Here is a 16,564-nt window from a genome sequence, read left to right as displayed (position 1 = left end):
TATAACATGCTATTAAAATACAAAATTAAATAAATATTAATACATATATACATATATATATATATATAATTTGTATTTCAGTGTGACATAAATTACACATGCGCATGCGTGCGCGCGCGTTTGGTATGATAAATTAAAGGACTTATAATATAAAAATATCAAAAAAAAAATGAAAAATAAAATGTTTAGGACAAAGGTTCTATTATTATATTAACAAATTGTTTATGTGATTTCGGATAATTTTTAATAATCTAAAAAGCGTTCAAATATTTTTTCCAATTATATTGTCTACAGAAAATATGTTATTAGTAAAAAATGCTAGGCTTCAATAAGAAATTTACATTAGAGTATGCTTATTACATTTTCATATGGATTATATGTATGTATTTACATTTAAAGATCAGTCACTCGAGAAAAGCTAAAAAAATTTGCACTAGGAAACTATTTTATAATTATAGAGTACACATAAAATTTAAACTGAAGTTAAAAACTACTTTTTGAATTCTTTCTTTCTTAAATTATTACTCTTAATGCAAAACAAATATACATACTGAAAAAAAAAATTACTGTCTAACCATTAAATAATTATCTGTATAATCATTTAATCCCATTAAGATGATCTAGAGACTCAGTACATATCTAAGGGTATATATAAACCTTAATTCGAGTTAATTTAATTTCAAATGAAACTACGAAAAAAGATTATTCAAAAGGATAATTAAAAAATATCAGCTAATAATACGTATGTGCATATGTCATTATTATATATAGCATCAACTAATATATATTAAGTATAATTTTATACAGATCTACTGCTCTACTGTACTGTAAAGATTATCTACTAATCCACCACTTTTCCATTATCCTGTTACTATCTGTTAATAATTTTATAAACTATCATATACGCATAAAAATTTATGAGTATTTTAATTTATGAACAAGGTAATATGAATATAAATTTACTATTTAATAAAAATATTGAACGTAAATAAGGATTGAAAAATAATGCGATCTAGTGTAACTCGATAGTTATATCTAGGTACATACTTTTTATAAATATCTATATACATATGTACATGCTTACTTCTTACTCTTACTTCTGCTTCTATCCTATCGCCTTCATTGGCCTTCATATTGGTTAGTTGCAGTGGTTAAAGAACGTTTGGTTCAGTATTCAGTAGTGCTGCGACAACGATAGCGGTAGTGTTAATGATGAATGAATAAATCATTTAATATATAAGAGACATATTAGTTCTGTCAATATTTGATATTTTACGTGTATAATTTGAAAATATGAAGCATGAGGTAAAAAAGAAATAAGTATCGCGTAAATTAATAATTTACATTAATCATCAAACTGATTTGTTGCATTGAGGTTTTATGTACTTAAATTTGCTGAATTGCTGGGAAATATGGATATGTTTGGTCTTCATCAATTCGTTGCAGCACCAATAAAAAATCTTTTTCGATTTCAACGCATTAAAGAGTAAGATATAACAACACAATTAATATTAATTAACAAATGTTAACCGTTTCCACATTTAGTATCTTATTAACTTGCTTAATTTTTGCAACTAGTGAATGGCTGTTTAAATTCATGTTAAACATTATAAGAAAAATATTTGATTATATTTCATTTTTGCATGGTATCTTATTTACATCTTTAATGACAAATTTTAGCTCTTATCCTTATTTATAAAGTATTTTAAAAAATAATATTTTATGTAGCATGTTATCGTATATTGTATTTCCTTTGTATATCTGTATGAAACCATAGAAGTTTATTTTCTTATATAATATAACTGGTTTTAATAATACTTTTACATAAGAAATTTAAGATTTTACGTAACTGTTGTATAATGAAAAAGTATTCTATCTAATAAATTTAAAAATAAGAAATCATTTTCATGCATTTTTATATACATTCTCTACGAATAAATTTCCTCCATTATATTTTTTAATTCTCATCCTGTTTGCTAGTAGAATTAAAACTTTGCATGCATTGGAAATTTTAATTGGGCCTATTTAAATGAAATGCATTGCTATTCTGCTTATAAATGGACAAAGAAGTAATTTCATCAAGTAACGTTATCTATAGAAGATCCAATTTATATGGATACTGAACTATTAAATCTTTACAATATTTTGGAATATATGGAACGCGTATTATCATCAAATGTAGGTTGACAAGTAGGTATTATATATATTTGTGTATTAACATTTATGTAAACTTTAGTACACGTTTCCCAATTTTTAAAATAATATGGAATCTTTTGTTCTATTTATTATTTGTGTGTATTTATAAAATCCTATGTTTATTATGTCACTGTTATATGTTACTTACACATATTAATATCAAACATTTTATATTACATTGTTACAAATAAATAAAGAATTAAGTAAAACATTAGAATAAACATCCTGTATATTTCTTATAAGAGGAATACTGATTTATTATCATTATTTGTTTTTTAATACTTTCTAAATTTACATTATATGCTTTATATGCCTTAAAAAATACAGAGCAAGAATTGTGATTTGTTCATTGAAACAATATATACATATATATATGTATGTTCTTATTTTAATTTTTTTTATGGTAGATTTATACGATTTAATTGTCTTTTTTGTAATATAATTTTTAATCGTCTTCTATATGTCTTCAGTTTATAATTTTCTTTCACATTTTTTAAACATTTCTTTTTCCATATTTTATATTCTAATTATATATTGTATCTATAGTGTAACTCTATATTGTATCTATAGTTTATTTGTATATATGTATATGTAGCATTTTTTTCTTTCAGCTTTATTAGTAATTCAGCAGTTACTAATAAAAATCCTAATTTAGATAGTAACTTTTTAAAAGAATCAACCTCATATTTACTAAAGTCACTTATATTTTTATTGCAGAATATGAAATAACTGCAATTCTCAATATTTCTTTATCTGAAAACATTATCTTTCTTATAACCATGAAAAATGTCAAAATTATCAATCATTTTTATTTAAAATAACAATGAGTTTGCAAGTAAATGAGTAGCATTCTAAATTTTTTATCAAGATTAAAAACAAAGGATTAATAATAATGAGTTTATACTCATTTTTCTATAAAATTATGATTTAAGTAAACGCTTTTTTCGAGAAAATCAAAATTAATCATTTATATAAAATGATTAAATTTCGTAAGAAGGAAAATACAAATTTTTCTGTAAGCTAGGTAAATCTTTTTTTTATTATAGCGTTAATTTATGATTTCTTGTATCCTAAAAGATGAAAATATATATGACATTAGTTAAAATCGTTAAAACAGATGGGTGTATAGTCTGTCTAACGAGATGAGACAGCAAACAAAGTGATTGCTGCGACTGCGGCTATTGGCTCTCGATTAATGACGTTCATATTTTTAGTTAACAGCTCAATTTATATTAAAATATCTAAAAAAACATTATAAAATTAATTGTACACAATAATATAATAAATACTGAACGATAATGTAAAAAAATAATGAACAATTAGAAGAAATGATTATTATATCAAATAAATTTTTTCTTATAAAATATTTCAATTTCTGCAGTTAATTAATGGATAATTGTATTAAATCATAGAAATGACGCGCGAATATGAACTTTATTCGACGATTTCGTAACACGATATGCACAAAAAGCATTGCACAATTAATAATGATAACATATGTATAAACAATAATAGCATATATGTAAATTTTTGTATTTGAATACCTATATATAATATAGAGAAATATTCTGTACATTTTCTCTTTTTTTGTAGTTACATTAGAAAATATTAGCATTTAAAGTTAAGAATTAAAAAACTAATGTGAATAATTCACAGATAAATAAAAATATTGTATATATCATTTTTTACCTAAGAGGAGCATACTAATGCTTACGTTATAAGCAAAATCAATAACATATATACGAGCAATGTCATTATATCTGATAAACAGACATTTTTCATGTATATATGTTTCTACTGATTATGCTTTTCATAATTTTTATATAGTACAATTTTTTTATTTGTGATAATAGAAAAATGATAAACTATAATTCAAATTATTCGAATAATTTTAAATTAAATTAATGTTATAACAAATTTTTAAAGCTGCTTTTCATGAAAACAAAGTTCTATTTAATTATTATATCTATTTTTTACTTACGTTTTCACGAAAAAAGTAATATTTTTTAGTGAAAAAATATTTGTTTCTTGTATTAATTAACGGATCAATCTGTATATTTCTTTACACTATGACAAAATAAATAACTGTGTCCTATTTTAAGTTTTGAATTTTGGAATAACTTTGTGGAAGTATTGATACAAAACTATAAATATTATTTAAATAATATTTTTTTACATATGTATTATCTCGTCTGCTCTTGATATTTCTTACTCTTATCCCCGACGTATGTAAACTGTATGTAGTGAATGAGCCAAGAATGGAGCTATACAACCAGCAATTCTCGGAACAATATTTCAATACTAATTAACGTAATTTGATCCAAATTCTACGGGAGATTAGTGCATGTTACTATAATTTTTATTTAATATCAGTGTAATATTAATTTCGCACGGTTAATTTTCTTTATTATCTCTTAATTTACTATAATTCATGCTATGAAATGTTGAGTTCGAATAAGCAGTAAAATTTCGTAAAATTCAAATTATAATTAGAATTTTGTACTTTTTCCAAAACAAAAGCAGTTAAAAGTTTAAAAAAAAGTGTATATATATCAGATTACTGAGAGTTCGATGAACGTATAACCGACTGTACCGCTTAATATTAATCATCGTTCATTGAACACATTGAGATTATATACTAGGAACATGTATATATTAATCTATTATATAGTGTGCTCCGATGTATATGAGAAATACAGCAGAGATAAATTCAAGACATAAAAATGTTAAAAAAGATTCGTATAAACATGCCTAATATGGCCTTGGTTTCGAATTAATCGTAATACATTAAAACGTTTAACGTATTTTCGCATAAAATGATGCTTGACTTAGATAAAATTACAAAAATATAAACAGGCACATTGTAAGTAGTTGAAAAATAAAGTAATAAAAATGTTAATTGAAACAATATGTGAATATTATACATATACATACCTTTTTTCTCGTTGAAGGTTACGTAAAGGTCAACATATTCCACATCGTTGAATTTTTTTTGGGAGTTATAAGATTGTTATAATGAAAATATGTAGTTTCATTTAAAAATACTTAGATGACTTTAAAATCTCGAAAAAGAGTGACCTTGAAGAAATTTTTTCTTATCATAAAAAATAACCGAGATATTTAAGATGGTCAAGTTAGGTGAAATACCCTGTTGAAGATTCTTTATTAAACGAAAATTCCCCCATTTAAATTTCCTCTTCCTTGTATCCTAGCACGTCTTTTATTTTTCGAGGTATGTAATTACTCCCCAATCGTCATAGGTCTAATAATTAAATCAAGTGACGTTATGCACGTAAAGGAAAAATGTGTCGCCAAATGCTAAATGTTTGAAATTATGGCTGTCGATGACATAGAGTTAACGGTTTTGCAGATGCTGTTTTTTGTCAAATGGAATATTCAATTTCTCATGTTTAAATTCGATAGAATAACGAGTTCTTAGCATAGAAGTACTAAGGCATAGTTGTCCTAAAATTTACAGCACCCGAGATACTTGGCGTCATTTGGCTTTTTTATTGTGTAATCATGAAGTCAACCAAATTAAATCTCATGCTATTTCTTTTATTTATTTTAATGAAATAATAAGCACGTAAATACAGTAGTAATATGATAATTGAACTCGATACGAAAATTAAATACAGCGAAATAACCTGATCATATCTTGATCAGTTTTTCTTAAACAACTGACCAAACTTACCACTGAAACGTAGCACCGTTGAAGAATACAGAAAAACGAGTTATATCAATCTACTAATTACCATGAGACAACCAATAACTGTGTCATTATAGAACAATAAAATTTATGTATTTAAAAATTTTTCACTTTTTCAAAATTTTCACTTGAACCAATCCTAAAAAATGGTAATAAATTTTAACAAATTCTTCTATTCATCAAAACCGAGACTATGAATTCTGTGAATGAAATTTAATAGGATTTATAGTTTGCTAGTTTACACGTGGGATGTTCTTTCATGTTGACAATTACAAAGAATGCTAGAGCTAGAGCAGCGGTTCTTAACCTTTTGTTTACCACGGACTTCCTTTACATAATTTTTCGTTGCCGCGGATCTCCAGGACTTACTTCAAAGTTTAAATAAGTTAATTCAGGACCTAATGTGTTAAATATGTATGTAGTTATTATATTCATCGACTGCTCGTCAACAACCTTCAAATTTGAAGAAAAGAGATTCATTATAAATATAATACATATACTAAATATTTTTTATTCAAATAATACATTAATAATCACAGGGTAAGAACCGTTAAGGTAAAGTGTCTCAGTTCTTTTTTAATTTGTACTTTGTAATTTGTCCAGCTAGACATTCGATAAATTTTTCTAGCTTTATTGCTAATTAACATGTGGATGGCTACCCACAGCGGGATACCATCTTCCAGTGAGAGTATCTCAATATCCCAGACAGGCGTCGCACTTGCATTGGAATTCGCTTAACCCACGATACAGTAAAGGGGAAGACTTCATTCATGGCACCTTTCCTCAAGCAACGCAATGTCGCATTTTATACCATAAATAACGTTATTTAGAACATTATAGCCAAAAATAAGAATTGTTGAACGATATTCAAGTTATTATTAAAGTTACTTTAGAAAATATGGTTTTGAGGAAAATGGGTTTAAAATTTTCCTCATTCTCATACTATCAGTTACTTATGATTCATAATACATACGAATGTTTCTTCGAAAATAAAACATTTTTCATTTATAATTTTGATTTTCTTTTTTAATACTTTTATTTTTCCTATAGATATTTGAACCTTCTACATTATTTTTAATTCAATTGTGGAACATTGATAATACATTTAAAGGCATATATTATTCTTAATAATAATTTATTTATATATGTTATACTATACTATAATATGATCCTTTTATTTGTTTCATATTCGTGATAATGTATCATGTAATGTACATATTATGATAAGTTGATATGAATTGACAGTATTTTCTAGAAATTTCATATCTCTTTTATAATGTATGTTTCCTTTTTGTACAATTGCAAAGAATATGAAACGCAATTCAAAAATTTAATATTTCATAATCGTATGAAAAGTAATTATTATGTAAAGTAAATTACTATATAGTTTTCTTTTAGATATGCTTACACTTGTAATAATCACTTGTATTTGGTCTTGTAAAGTATTTTAACCTTTTTTAATCTGTATGTACTTGAACATTGCATGCTGTAAAATCAATGTAACTTTGGCAAAAATTGCAGCTAATGCGATAATGTGATTTGCACAACTTCATCAATTTAACTGAACATTATAAGATTCAGAAGTTCTGAGAATCATGAAGAATTTTCTAAAAAGACCTTGAAAGATAATTTAACCTCCGAATAAATACTTGTTTACGGATATTCTATTGCTTCAAGCCAATGAAGAAATCTAAGGTATAATGCAAATCAGAAGCTTTTCTTGAAAAGATTAACACGTGTTTAGTTTAAGCGATATAAGATTATTATATTGTACGGTTTTTCTCAAAATCTCTTTTCCCGCATTATTTCGTAGGATTTATTTTTAAAGTTGCAATGGTAGCATAGTCCCTTAATGCAGCCCTTATATATATATATAAGGGCTGCATTAAGAATATATATATATATATAATATATATATATATTCTATATATACATATATAATATATATATATATATGTGTATTATAATTATACTAACATATATATCAATATAATTGTATAAACATATTATAATAATTATACACTGTGGTTCTAAATTTGTGTTACAAATGAAAATATGGTTTAAAATAAGACGAAATCGAAAATAACAAAAGTGCGTTGGGGGTCTTATTTTCGAGAAAATCGTGAAAATTTAATGTTCTTGAAAAATATGTATTAAATTCTGAATTTTAAAATTCAGAAAATTTCTTTTACTATAAGTTTAATAACTGTAACTTTAATAACACACTGTGTATGAACAACTTTTTATTTTTTCGGAATAAAATATTTATACTACTTTGTACATTTCCTTCCTTGTATATTATAAATATCAAACACATATTAAACATTTTACGATATTAAATATATAATATACAATATACAATACTTTAATATTTAGTAAATAAAAATAAATATATTAAAAAGAAATAAATTGTGCTAAAACAATGTATTAAATTCTTACAGAATAAAATGGATGAATCCTCCAGCATGTAGTAACGAAGCATATATACCTACTTCTGTAGAACACATGGCAAATGTAGCTACTCATGGGATTTGGGTTGTACCATCAGTTATAGGTAGCTTGGAATTGATTCGCCGCTCTATGACATGGACCCAATTGGTATCAGCTTATGTATATGGCACATCCTTGATTCTTATTTTTACGGTCTCAACGTTTTTCCATAGTGTACACTACTGCAATAATAACAGGTACTTACTATTACATATTTTAACTTAGTTTAGTTTATATAACTTTGTCCATCATTTTGTGTTAATGAAATATCAAATAATTATATTACAGACACCTTAAAGAAACACTTCATCGTTGTGATCGTGCCATGATTTACATTTTTATTGCTGCTAGTTATTTTCCTTGGTTAAATGTAGATCACTTTCCAAATGATGAATTATTATTTACAATGCGTTATGCTGTTTGGATTATGGCAATATTGGGTATACTGTATCAACAAATCTTCCATGAACGATATAAAATGTTAGAAACAATTTTTTATTTAATTATAGGAATTGGTCCTAGTTATGCAATTATTAATGCAGTAAGTATATAATTATACATTGAAAATAAGACTATGACTAAGAATGTTAGATAATAATGATCGTACATTATTTAAAAATTTATACCATAATACTTACAGTATCATCAATATAACATTACTGAATTAAAATTGGGAGGACTGTTTTATATTTTTGGCATTGCGTTTTTTAAATCTGATGGAAGAATACCATGTGCACATGCAATTTGGCACCTTTTTGTTGCTGTAGCAGCTGGTTTTCATTATTATGCCATACTAAATCATGTCTTTCCTGCAGTCTGTCTGTCAGATAATTTTATGACAGCAGATGTATCATCATTACCAAAACTGTTAAAATCTCATATTGAAGAGTTATAAAATCGAATTTTTAATTACATTAATTTGTACCGCTTCAAAATTTTACAAATGAGAATTTTTAACATAAAATTGATAAAGTAAGTATTATTTCTTTTTAATCTTCAAATAGTAATTTACTGCTATGAGACTAAAACTATTAAAAGAGAGATATCTCTATTATTTAAATTTTTTGAGAAATAGAGATTATCTAATATGGAGAATGTACTAATTAAAAATTATATTAACCCTGCGGAGGTCGCGGTCGTAAAAATTCCTTCAGAGGTCGCGGTGTATTTGATAGATACAGTAACTTAAAATCTATATTACAGTACTTATTTTTGCGAAAAGGCTGTATAAATATATGAAAAGTCTTTAATTGTACTAAAATTAATGCAAAGTATAATATATAGATATATTTACAGTATATATAAACTATATTTAAATATAAAGAATGAACAATTATAAATTTAGAAATATTTAGAATTAAATCTTACCTGTATCTGTCAGATCAATCACGATCTTCGGAGGGTTAAGTACCTGAAATATACATATATTCTTGAATTGTGGATATTTGTCAAAATATAACTAAAAAAAGTAGCGGTAAAGAAGATATTCAGCTATCATAAAATTGTTATTTATAAAATATGAATTTCTACGTATTTGTATTAGAAAAGTAACTTATATACGCTTTAATAATAATTTTAAATTTAGATATAATGAAATGGAGTATTACATAATAAAACTACGTTCATCCCAACATATTGAGAAATAGTAATAACATAATACAAATAATTGGTTCATGACATGATGGTGATATTTACTATATTTATATTCCATTCCATATTCATATTCATCCACTTATTATAGCATTATTAGGAATTAGATTATCTTCTGTATGAAAAAATTTGTCAAACAAGTGTTGAATTGATGTCAATGAGAACACAATTTGATATTTTTATTTTTTTGCAGATGGACACATAGAGGACATATGTATGAAGGTTAACTACGTTTTTTTACGTCTGTTTTATTCTTTAATAAGTATATTTTACTTAGCTTCACTGGATTGTATTCCCAATATGGTTGATTTGTCAATATTATATTCTGATGACAAAGTTGATTCGCCCATTTTCAGTTGTTTGAGGATATTACATTTTTTACCAAGATTTAGTATCATTCTTTTTCTTTCCAAGATATATTGCCAAGATATAGATATATTAAATTTTTTTTCAATAATTTGACACAATTTTGAGTTTCATTGTTATATAGTATCGTCTCAGTAATGTGTTCATATTCCTTTACTAGGACATATGAAATATGTTCTGAATACGACAAATAGTTAGATAATAAATAATAGAAGATCAGCTACAAGTTCAAATATTTTAAACTGAATATTAACTTGTATCTGTAAACAAAATGTGATAAATGAAGATAAACAAAGATCTACTTTATATATGTACTTTCTATATAATAATTTGGTTTTATATAAAAAGTATGATAGCGAGCCCAAGTTTGTATAATAAGCCAACATGTTAGTTAAATTAGAGACTGACAAAATTTGTTCAGATAAATGGAATCCTATTGTAATAGTAAATGATGCCTAACATTTTAGTATAAATTATTTACTTCCTGTATAGCATATATTTGTATAGCAATTATTTTTTAATAATTTTAGATAGTTCTTTTTATAATGTACATCCTTTTATAAAAATTAGCTTTTATTGTTGATTATAAAACAAATATTATTTAATTCATATGACATTCATCTAATGAGAAATAAATAATCAAAATTGTCTGTTCATTAACTTTCTGTATTTACAAGAATATTGTGCCAAAAATTATATCAAAATTGTATTGATATATATATACAAATTATATAGTTTCTATAACATAAAATAGTGGAATCTATATATAGAATTTATTATTTTACACAACATATAACATAAGAAAATATCTGTTGTCTTATATTCTATTGTAGTGTGTTTAAGTATTTTTAGCTATTTTTCTTATAACTTATGATTATGAAAGTGTAATGGTAATATAATTGTTGTTTCTTTTCTGAAGATTATTTTATTAAGGAATGTAATTGTGATGTATGTTACTAATACCATAAATTTATAAAATAATTAATGTAGTTTTATTATTAAACAAATTTTGGATTCATTGCTTTATTATTTATTTGTATCTATATGTATATAATATGTTAGAGGCAGCGCACCTTTCTGCCAACATAATGACAGAGTCGCTATTTAACCTTACGATAATTTATGATTGAATTGGTGGCTCAGCAAGGACCTGCTTGTTAGTATTGACTGAGTCCTTTAGTGAATGTTTGCAAAGCTGATAGCCGCCGAGCTATGACTGTTTAGAGGATGCGTGAAAGTATTAACAAAATTAATTTTTAACATATATGTAAATAATATCATGTTCAAAATATTATTCATAATTGAAACATTTCGATGTTATTAAAATTTTTATTAAAAAGATAAAATTATAGTACAGTTTTAGAGTTTACAGAGGTTTTTAGTAATGAAAAGAATATTTATATTATATAACATTTATGAAACATTAATTAGATACAAAATAATAATAATGTAATCATAATAATCAACAAAATTTGATTTCTATTACCATTATCGTAGGGCCATTTTTTTCCTTCCAACTCTATGCTATTCGGTCCGAGTATACGACCGCATTAAGAAAAGAGAGAAAAAAGCAGAGACAACCGAATCCGGATTATTTTTATAGAATGGCGTTACACAACGAATCCTCAATTCTCCAATGAAGCACCTTGCCACTAACAGCCTTACGACCTTACAGTCCATTACAGGATTTTATTTAACATGTTGAAAGAAATGAACAAGAGAGTATCACTGAAATGTGTTGGAAAGACGACGTGCCTCGAACAACAGTTAGACATCTCTGAATCTAAAGTATAAAAATCTTTACAATTTCGTGCACTCTAGTAAGCAGAACGGTTTACGCTCTACAGGTATTAACCTACTCATCATTTCCTTAAAATCGCAACCGTTTTGTATGGCCTTTTCAAGATTTTGGAGAATTTCGCTCGCGTTTTAACTTCAAACAATCCGATAAATTACCTCAACGTTTAAATAAAGAAATACGCAACAAGAAAATTAACTTGGATAATAATTTATATTTAAAACTGAATTGTAATAGATTGAATACTTTAACAAAGATTTGAGCTCATAAAATTTACTTAGGCTCTGAGCGTGAAGGTTCTAATCATCCTAGTTTCTTGGTCGCGGAGCCTATTATCTGCTTGGATTTTACATGACAATCTACGAATTATTTACTACCCAATAACACAAAATGTTATTAACTGATACTAATGAACATTACTTTCATTGGAGCTTATAATATTACAAAACGAATCATTTATGCTTTGGTAACTTATTTTCCCATTGTAACGAAAGGTAAATACGAAATTTGAGAGTGATCACCGATATTACTGATTAATAATTTTAACATTTAATTGATAAATTTGTTAAATAAACTTTTGTTCGTTGTCTGGGTCACACTGTTGTACAGTTAAATTTGCCACATTAAAATTTACTCTGCTATAGAATAAAATATTCACGTTAGAGGGAGTCACAAGCTCCTATACTATACCAGTTCACACAGCCGTAACGCAAGAAATTTGTAGTGCTTGAAGAATTTCTTACATTTATGTGTTTAATGTAAGAGAAAATAGATTATCCAGAGATATATGTTAAGTGAATTAACAGTGCATTATATACAGATTCATTGAATTAGTTCATTGTTGTACATAACAAAAATTTATACTTCCCTATGAATTTACTTACAGTCCATTTTTCCAAGCAACTAAGATTGCTCTCCTATAATAACATTAATGATATAATTAGACGATATAATCATGCATCAAATAAAAAGTGTACTACATCATCAACAATCAAATCAGAAAAATTTCCAGATTATAAAATAATTTATATGTTTCCTTATGCCATATATCCTTATATTTTAAATAAACTGAAGCGAAATTACACAGTTGGTATAGGTGCACTTATACCGGTAACTGTATCTTTACAAATGTTAGATTTCATGTCATCCATGGAAAATTTAAGTTTTACAGCTTGTAGTAAGTTGAGATAACATCTAATATTTTTATGTTGAATTTAAACCTTTATTAATACAATTCAATGTGTATTTTAGATTGTTTGTTAGTCCTTATGTTACATACTATTGGTTTTACATGTAATAATTTAGTTGGAACAATATATATGAAAGATAAAGATGACTTAGAAAATCAAGATGTTATAATATCATATATAAATTATTGGGGTAAAAGAATAGATTTAAAGACAACTGTCGATGATATTATTCCTTTCACAGAAAATATGAGAAATACTTCTAATTCGCTATATAAAATCTTAAGCATGAAGTCTTGTAAACAAAAATTGAAAGTGTATATAAAATATGGAAAAATCACAGAAGAAGCTAGTTTTTCCAATATTTTTGGATAATCTTCAACAATATTTATTCCCTTGATTAAATAAATATTATTACTGCAAATAAAAAGCAAATTTACTTTTATGCTTTTTTCTACAACCACCTATAATGTGCATAAGCTCGATTTGCTTCACATTGCTTATGTAAATCATGTTTCTTTTTAATAATTCGTCCCTGCAAAATATATATTTTAATTAAATACAATTATAAAAAAAAGTTAATTAAACATAATTTCACACTCAAAAAGAGGAATTCGTTTTTATAAGAAAAATAATTTTTTGTCATATTATATACTATTTAACACACATAACAAATTAAAAAATTACTATAAATATACTTTATTGTTCGCAGCATCAATGATCTCTTTTGCCAATACATCAGGAAATTTTTCGGCATTCCCCTTGTCTTGTGCACATTTAATTAGCCAATTCATAGATAAAAATCGAGCTCTATTTTCATTCATCGGTACAGGAACCTATATATATTAATTTCTTATATTACGAATTTCAAATACCTATTTAATAAATTATTTATTTAATAAAAATTACATTTGTACGTGTACCTGATAAGATATTCCACCTCTATATATTTTCCGTAACTCTAAAATAGGTGTACAATTTTCTACAGCTTGATACAAAATTATTTTTGGATCCAATATGATATTTTCTCTATGTTCAGGTGGGCTATGATAATATTCATCCAATTTTATTATCTTAATATTTTCAAAAGTTTCATCTAATAATCTTCTGGCCAACTGTTTTTTACCTTGTCTCATAATATAATTTGTGAATTTTCTGATGTGTATAGAATATAGATAATACATATAAAATATAGGCAATCAATTATTTAAACTTAGAAAAACATTTTTTATTTAAATTAAAAATTTAATTATTTACCTAACCAGATTATCATGAAATTCAGAACATGTCTCAGAAGTATAAGCTGGTTTTATTGGTACATGAGCCAATTTTTTATCTACTGTTTCATTAAATATTATTTCTTGCTCATCTTTCTTATAAATTGGTTTTATATAAGTTGGAGGAAACACACTATAAAATTGGACACCATTTTCTAAATTGCGCCTGTAAAAGAATTTTATTTACTGTAAGTATTTACTGCAAAACTTTAAAAGTTTAACATCATGTAACAATAGTTACATATGATGATAATATGTGAAGTTTTAATAAAACTGTTAAAATTAAGTATTATCGATGAAGGTTATGTGATCAATTTCTATTCGTTACAAAATAAAATAACACGAATTAATATATAACGGTATGTATACAGTATTGAAATTTGTCATGTTATACCTTAAGTATTACCTTAAACTAAATAGTATTAATGAATTAAATGTACTTCCACAGAGCATCTTTATATATTTGTTTTGATACTTCTACATAGCATTCCGTGCAGCGCTCAGCAAAGATTAAACGTGAATGTATGTGTCAATGATGAGGACGATATGTTACATATACTATATAGTTATATTCACACAAATATTTGGGAAATGTAATTTCATTATATAGTGACATTTTCTCAATTCAATAATTTTTATTATTAACAATGTCAGGTTAAACTTTACTTTAGGTATTAAAAAATTATTGACTTTTTTATTTATAATCTCATTTATAATCTCATAGAATCTGAAAATGCAAATTTTAAGCTATATGTGTGTGTGTGTGTGTGTGTGTGTGTGTGTGTGTGTGTGTGTGTGTGTGTGTGTGTGTGTGTGTGTTCAAATATATGTGTACATATTTAATTTGAAAATTTTAAGTAAGTTTGTTAACCTTTTTTGTTGAAAATAATTATACATATTTAATATCTTTTTGTATCAAATGAAATACTGTATATTATGTACTTTAAATAAATGATGAAAGATTATGAGTAGTTCAGTCATTGAGTAAGTTCAGTAGTTTAATCTATATTCTTTATCTTCAATACTTTTACTGAAGGATGGCGTTATATACAAAATCCTAACATCTTGATCGGTCTTCTATGCTAACCGATTTGTAAAGCACAATTCCCGACATTAAAAGTCTTATCTCCCCCAACAGAGTTCCCAGATCTGTATATATGACCGTGAACTGTAGGTTTTCGGATGGTTTTAACTAGCAATGTCATCAAATCAATGTTATGACGGCGTTACCACAAAATTTCACATAGGCGATGGACAAATTCATCGTCATAGAAGCGACTCTTCCGCCACATCCGATTCTTAGTTGGCCGGTAATTCGATTCTATTTTTTGTGTACATGTACCATCAGTAGCTGTAGTTAAATTTGCAAGAAATTAGTTTGTATTAATGTAACGTAACAGAAAATAAATATTACCCCAAATTAAACTTAAATTCAGTTACATACAAATTCCATGTTTTGCTTGACTGTTTTATGTACGTACTGCTCTGCAACCAGCCAGGATAAGTCATACCAAGCCGAGAAACCAAACATATGCAAAATACATACAGTTATACACATTTGACTGATTTATCCCGCCAAAATGATCACCACCCGCTTGTAGTCAGTGGCTCTACAGACTCTATTCATTGGACAGATCATGAGTAGCAGTTAATATGGCGTTAAGTAATATTAAAATACCCTAAAAATGCTCAATTTTACCAGAGTGAATTTCCTCTCTGTATTCTTATCTTAGAACTTTAGTATCTTAAAACTTGCATTTTCGAATTGTATACATTGAAAACTATAACATTGCAAATAAAGAAGCCAATGATTTTTGTATCCCTAAAGTAAAGTTTAGCCATCATTTTTCTTAATATCATACGTTAATATTGCTAATTTATCTATATAAAA

General features: G+C 25.9%; 3 protein-coding genes and 1 long non-coding RNA gene across 8 annotated transcripts; 2 read left to right on the top strand and 2 right to left on the bottom strand.

Moving 5' to 3' along the window:
• Positions 1-1,116: 1,116 nt before the first annotated feature.
• LOC126917271 (monocyte to macrophage differentiation factor 2) lies at positions 1,117-10,926 on the top strand. 2 transcript variants are annotated; one of them, XM_050723997.1, is made up of 6 exons: positions 1,117-1,305; positions 1,376-1,486; positions 8,347-8,592; positions 8,684-8,936; positions 9,036-9,367; positions 10,239-10,926. In XM_050723997.1, exons 1-5 carry the CDS (start codon positions 1,301-1,303, stop codon positions 9,288-9,290), a joined length of 870 nt encoding a protein of 289 aa, XP_050579954.1. In that variant the 5' UTR covers positions 1,117-1,300; the 3' UTR covers positions 9,291-9,367; positions 10,239-10,926. The 2 variants fall into 2 exon arrangements, with proteins under 2 accessions (XP_050579954.1, XP_050579956.1); XM_050723999.1 differs by lacking the exon at positions 1,376-1,486.
• Positions 8,136-12,715, bottom strand: LOC126917293 (uncharacterized). 3 transcript variants are annotated; one of them, XR_007710904.1, is made up of 3 exons: positions 11,898-12,715; positions 9,764-9,806; positions 8,136-8,577 (listed from the first exon to the last, which is right to left on the bottom strand). It is a non-coding gene; the product is annotated as an uncharacterized LOC126917293 (long non-coding RNA). The 3 variants fall into 3 exon arrangements; XR_007710902.1 differs by lacking the exon at positions 11,898-12,715 and having other exon boundaries at positions 9,764-10,064; XR_007710903.1 differs by lacking the exons at positions 9,764-9,806; positions 11,898-12,715 and adding an exon at positions 8,688-8,827.
• A 198-nt stretch (positions 12,716-12,913) lies between these two features.
• LOC126917283 (transmembrane protein 186-like) lies at positions 12,914-13,831 on the top strand. The gene is made up of 2 exons (XM_050724023.1): positions 12,914-13,386; positions 13,461-13,831. The coding sequence occupies exons 1-2, from the start codon at positions 13,080-13,082 to the stop codon at positions 13,769-13,771; spliced, it is 618 nt and encodes a 205-aa protein (XP_050579980.1). The 5' UTR covers positions 12,914-13,079; the 3' UTR covers positions 13,772-13,831.
• LOC126917280 (28S ribosomal protein S7, mitochondrial) lies at positions 13,410-16,018 on the bottom strand. Of its 2 annotated transcripts, none has more exons than XM_050724016.1 (5): positions 15,904-16,018; positions 14,654-14,839; positions 14,320-14,551; positions 14,095-14,232; positions 13,410-13,931 (listed from the first exon to the last, which is right to left on the bottom strand). In XM_050724016.1, the coding sequence occupies exons 1-5, from the start codon at positions 15,963-15,965 to the stop codon at positions 13,851-13,853; spliced, it is 699 nt and encodes a 232-aa protein (XP_050579973.1). In that variant the 5' UTR covers positions 15,966-16,018; the 3' UTR covers positions 13,410-13,850. The 2 variants fall into 2 exon arrangements, with proteins under 2 accessions (XP_050579973.1, XP_050579974.1); XM_050724017.1 differs by lacking the exon at positions 15,904-16,018 and adding an exon at positions 15,080-15,294.
• Between the last annotated feature and the right edge of the window lie 546 nt (positions 16,019-16,564).

The sequence above is a fragment of the Bombus affinis genome, chromosome 6 (genome assembly GCF_024516045.1).
Source record: "Bombus affinis isolate iyBomAffi1 chromosome 6, iyBomAffi1.2, whole genome shotgun sequence".
NCBI classification, from domain to species: Eukaryota; Metazoa; Arthropoda; class Insecta; order Hymenoptera; family Apidae; genus Bombus; species Bombus affinis.
Note: the sequence above shows the minus strand (reverse complement) of the source record. Positions and strands in the feature narration are given on the sequence as shown.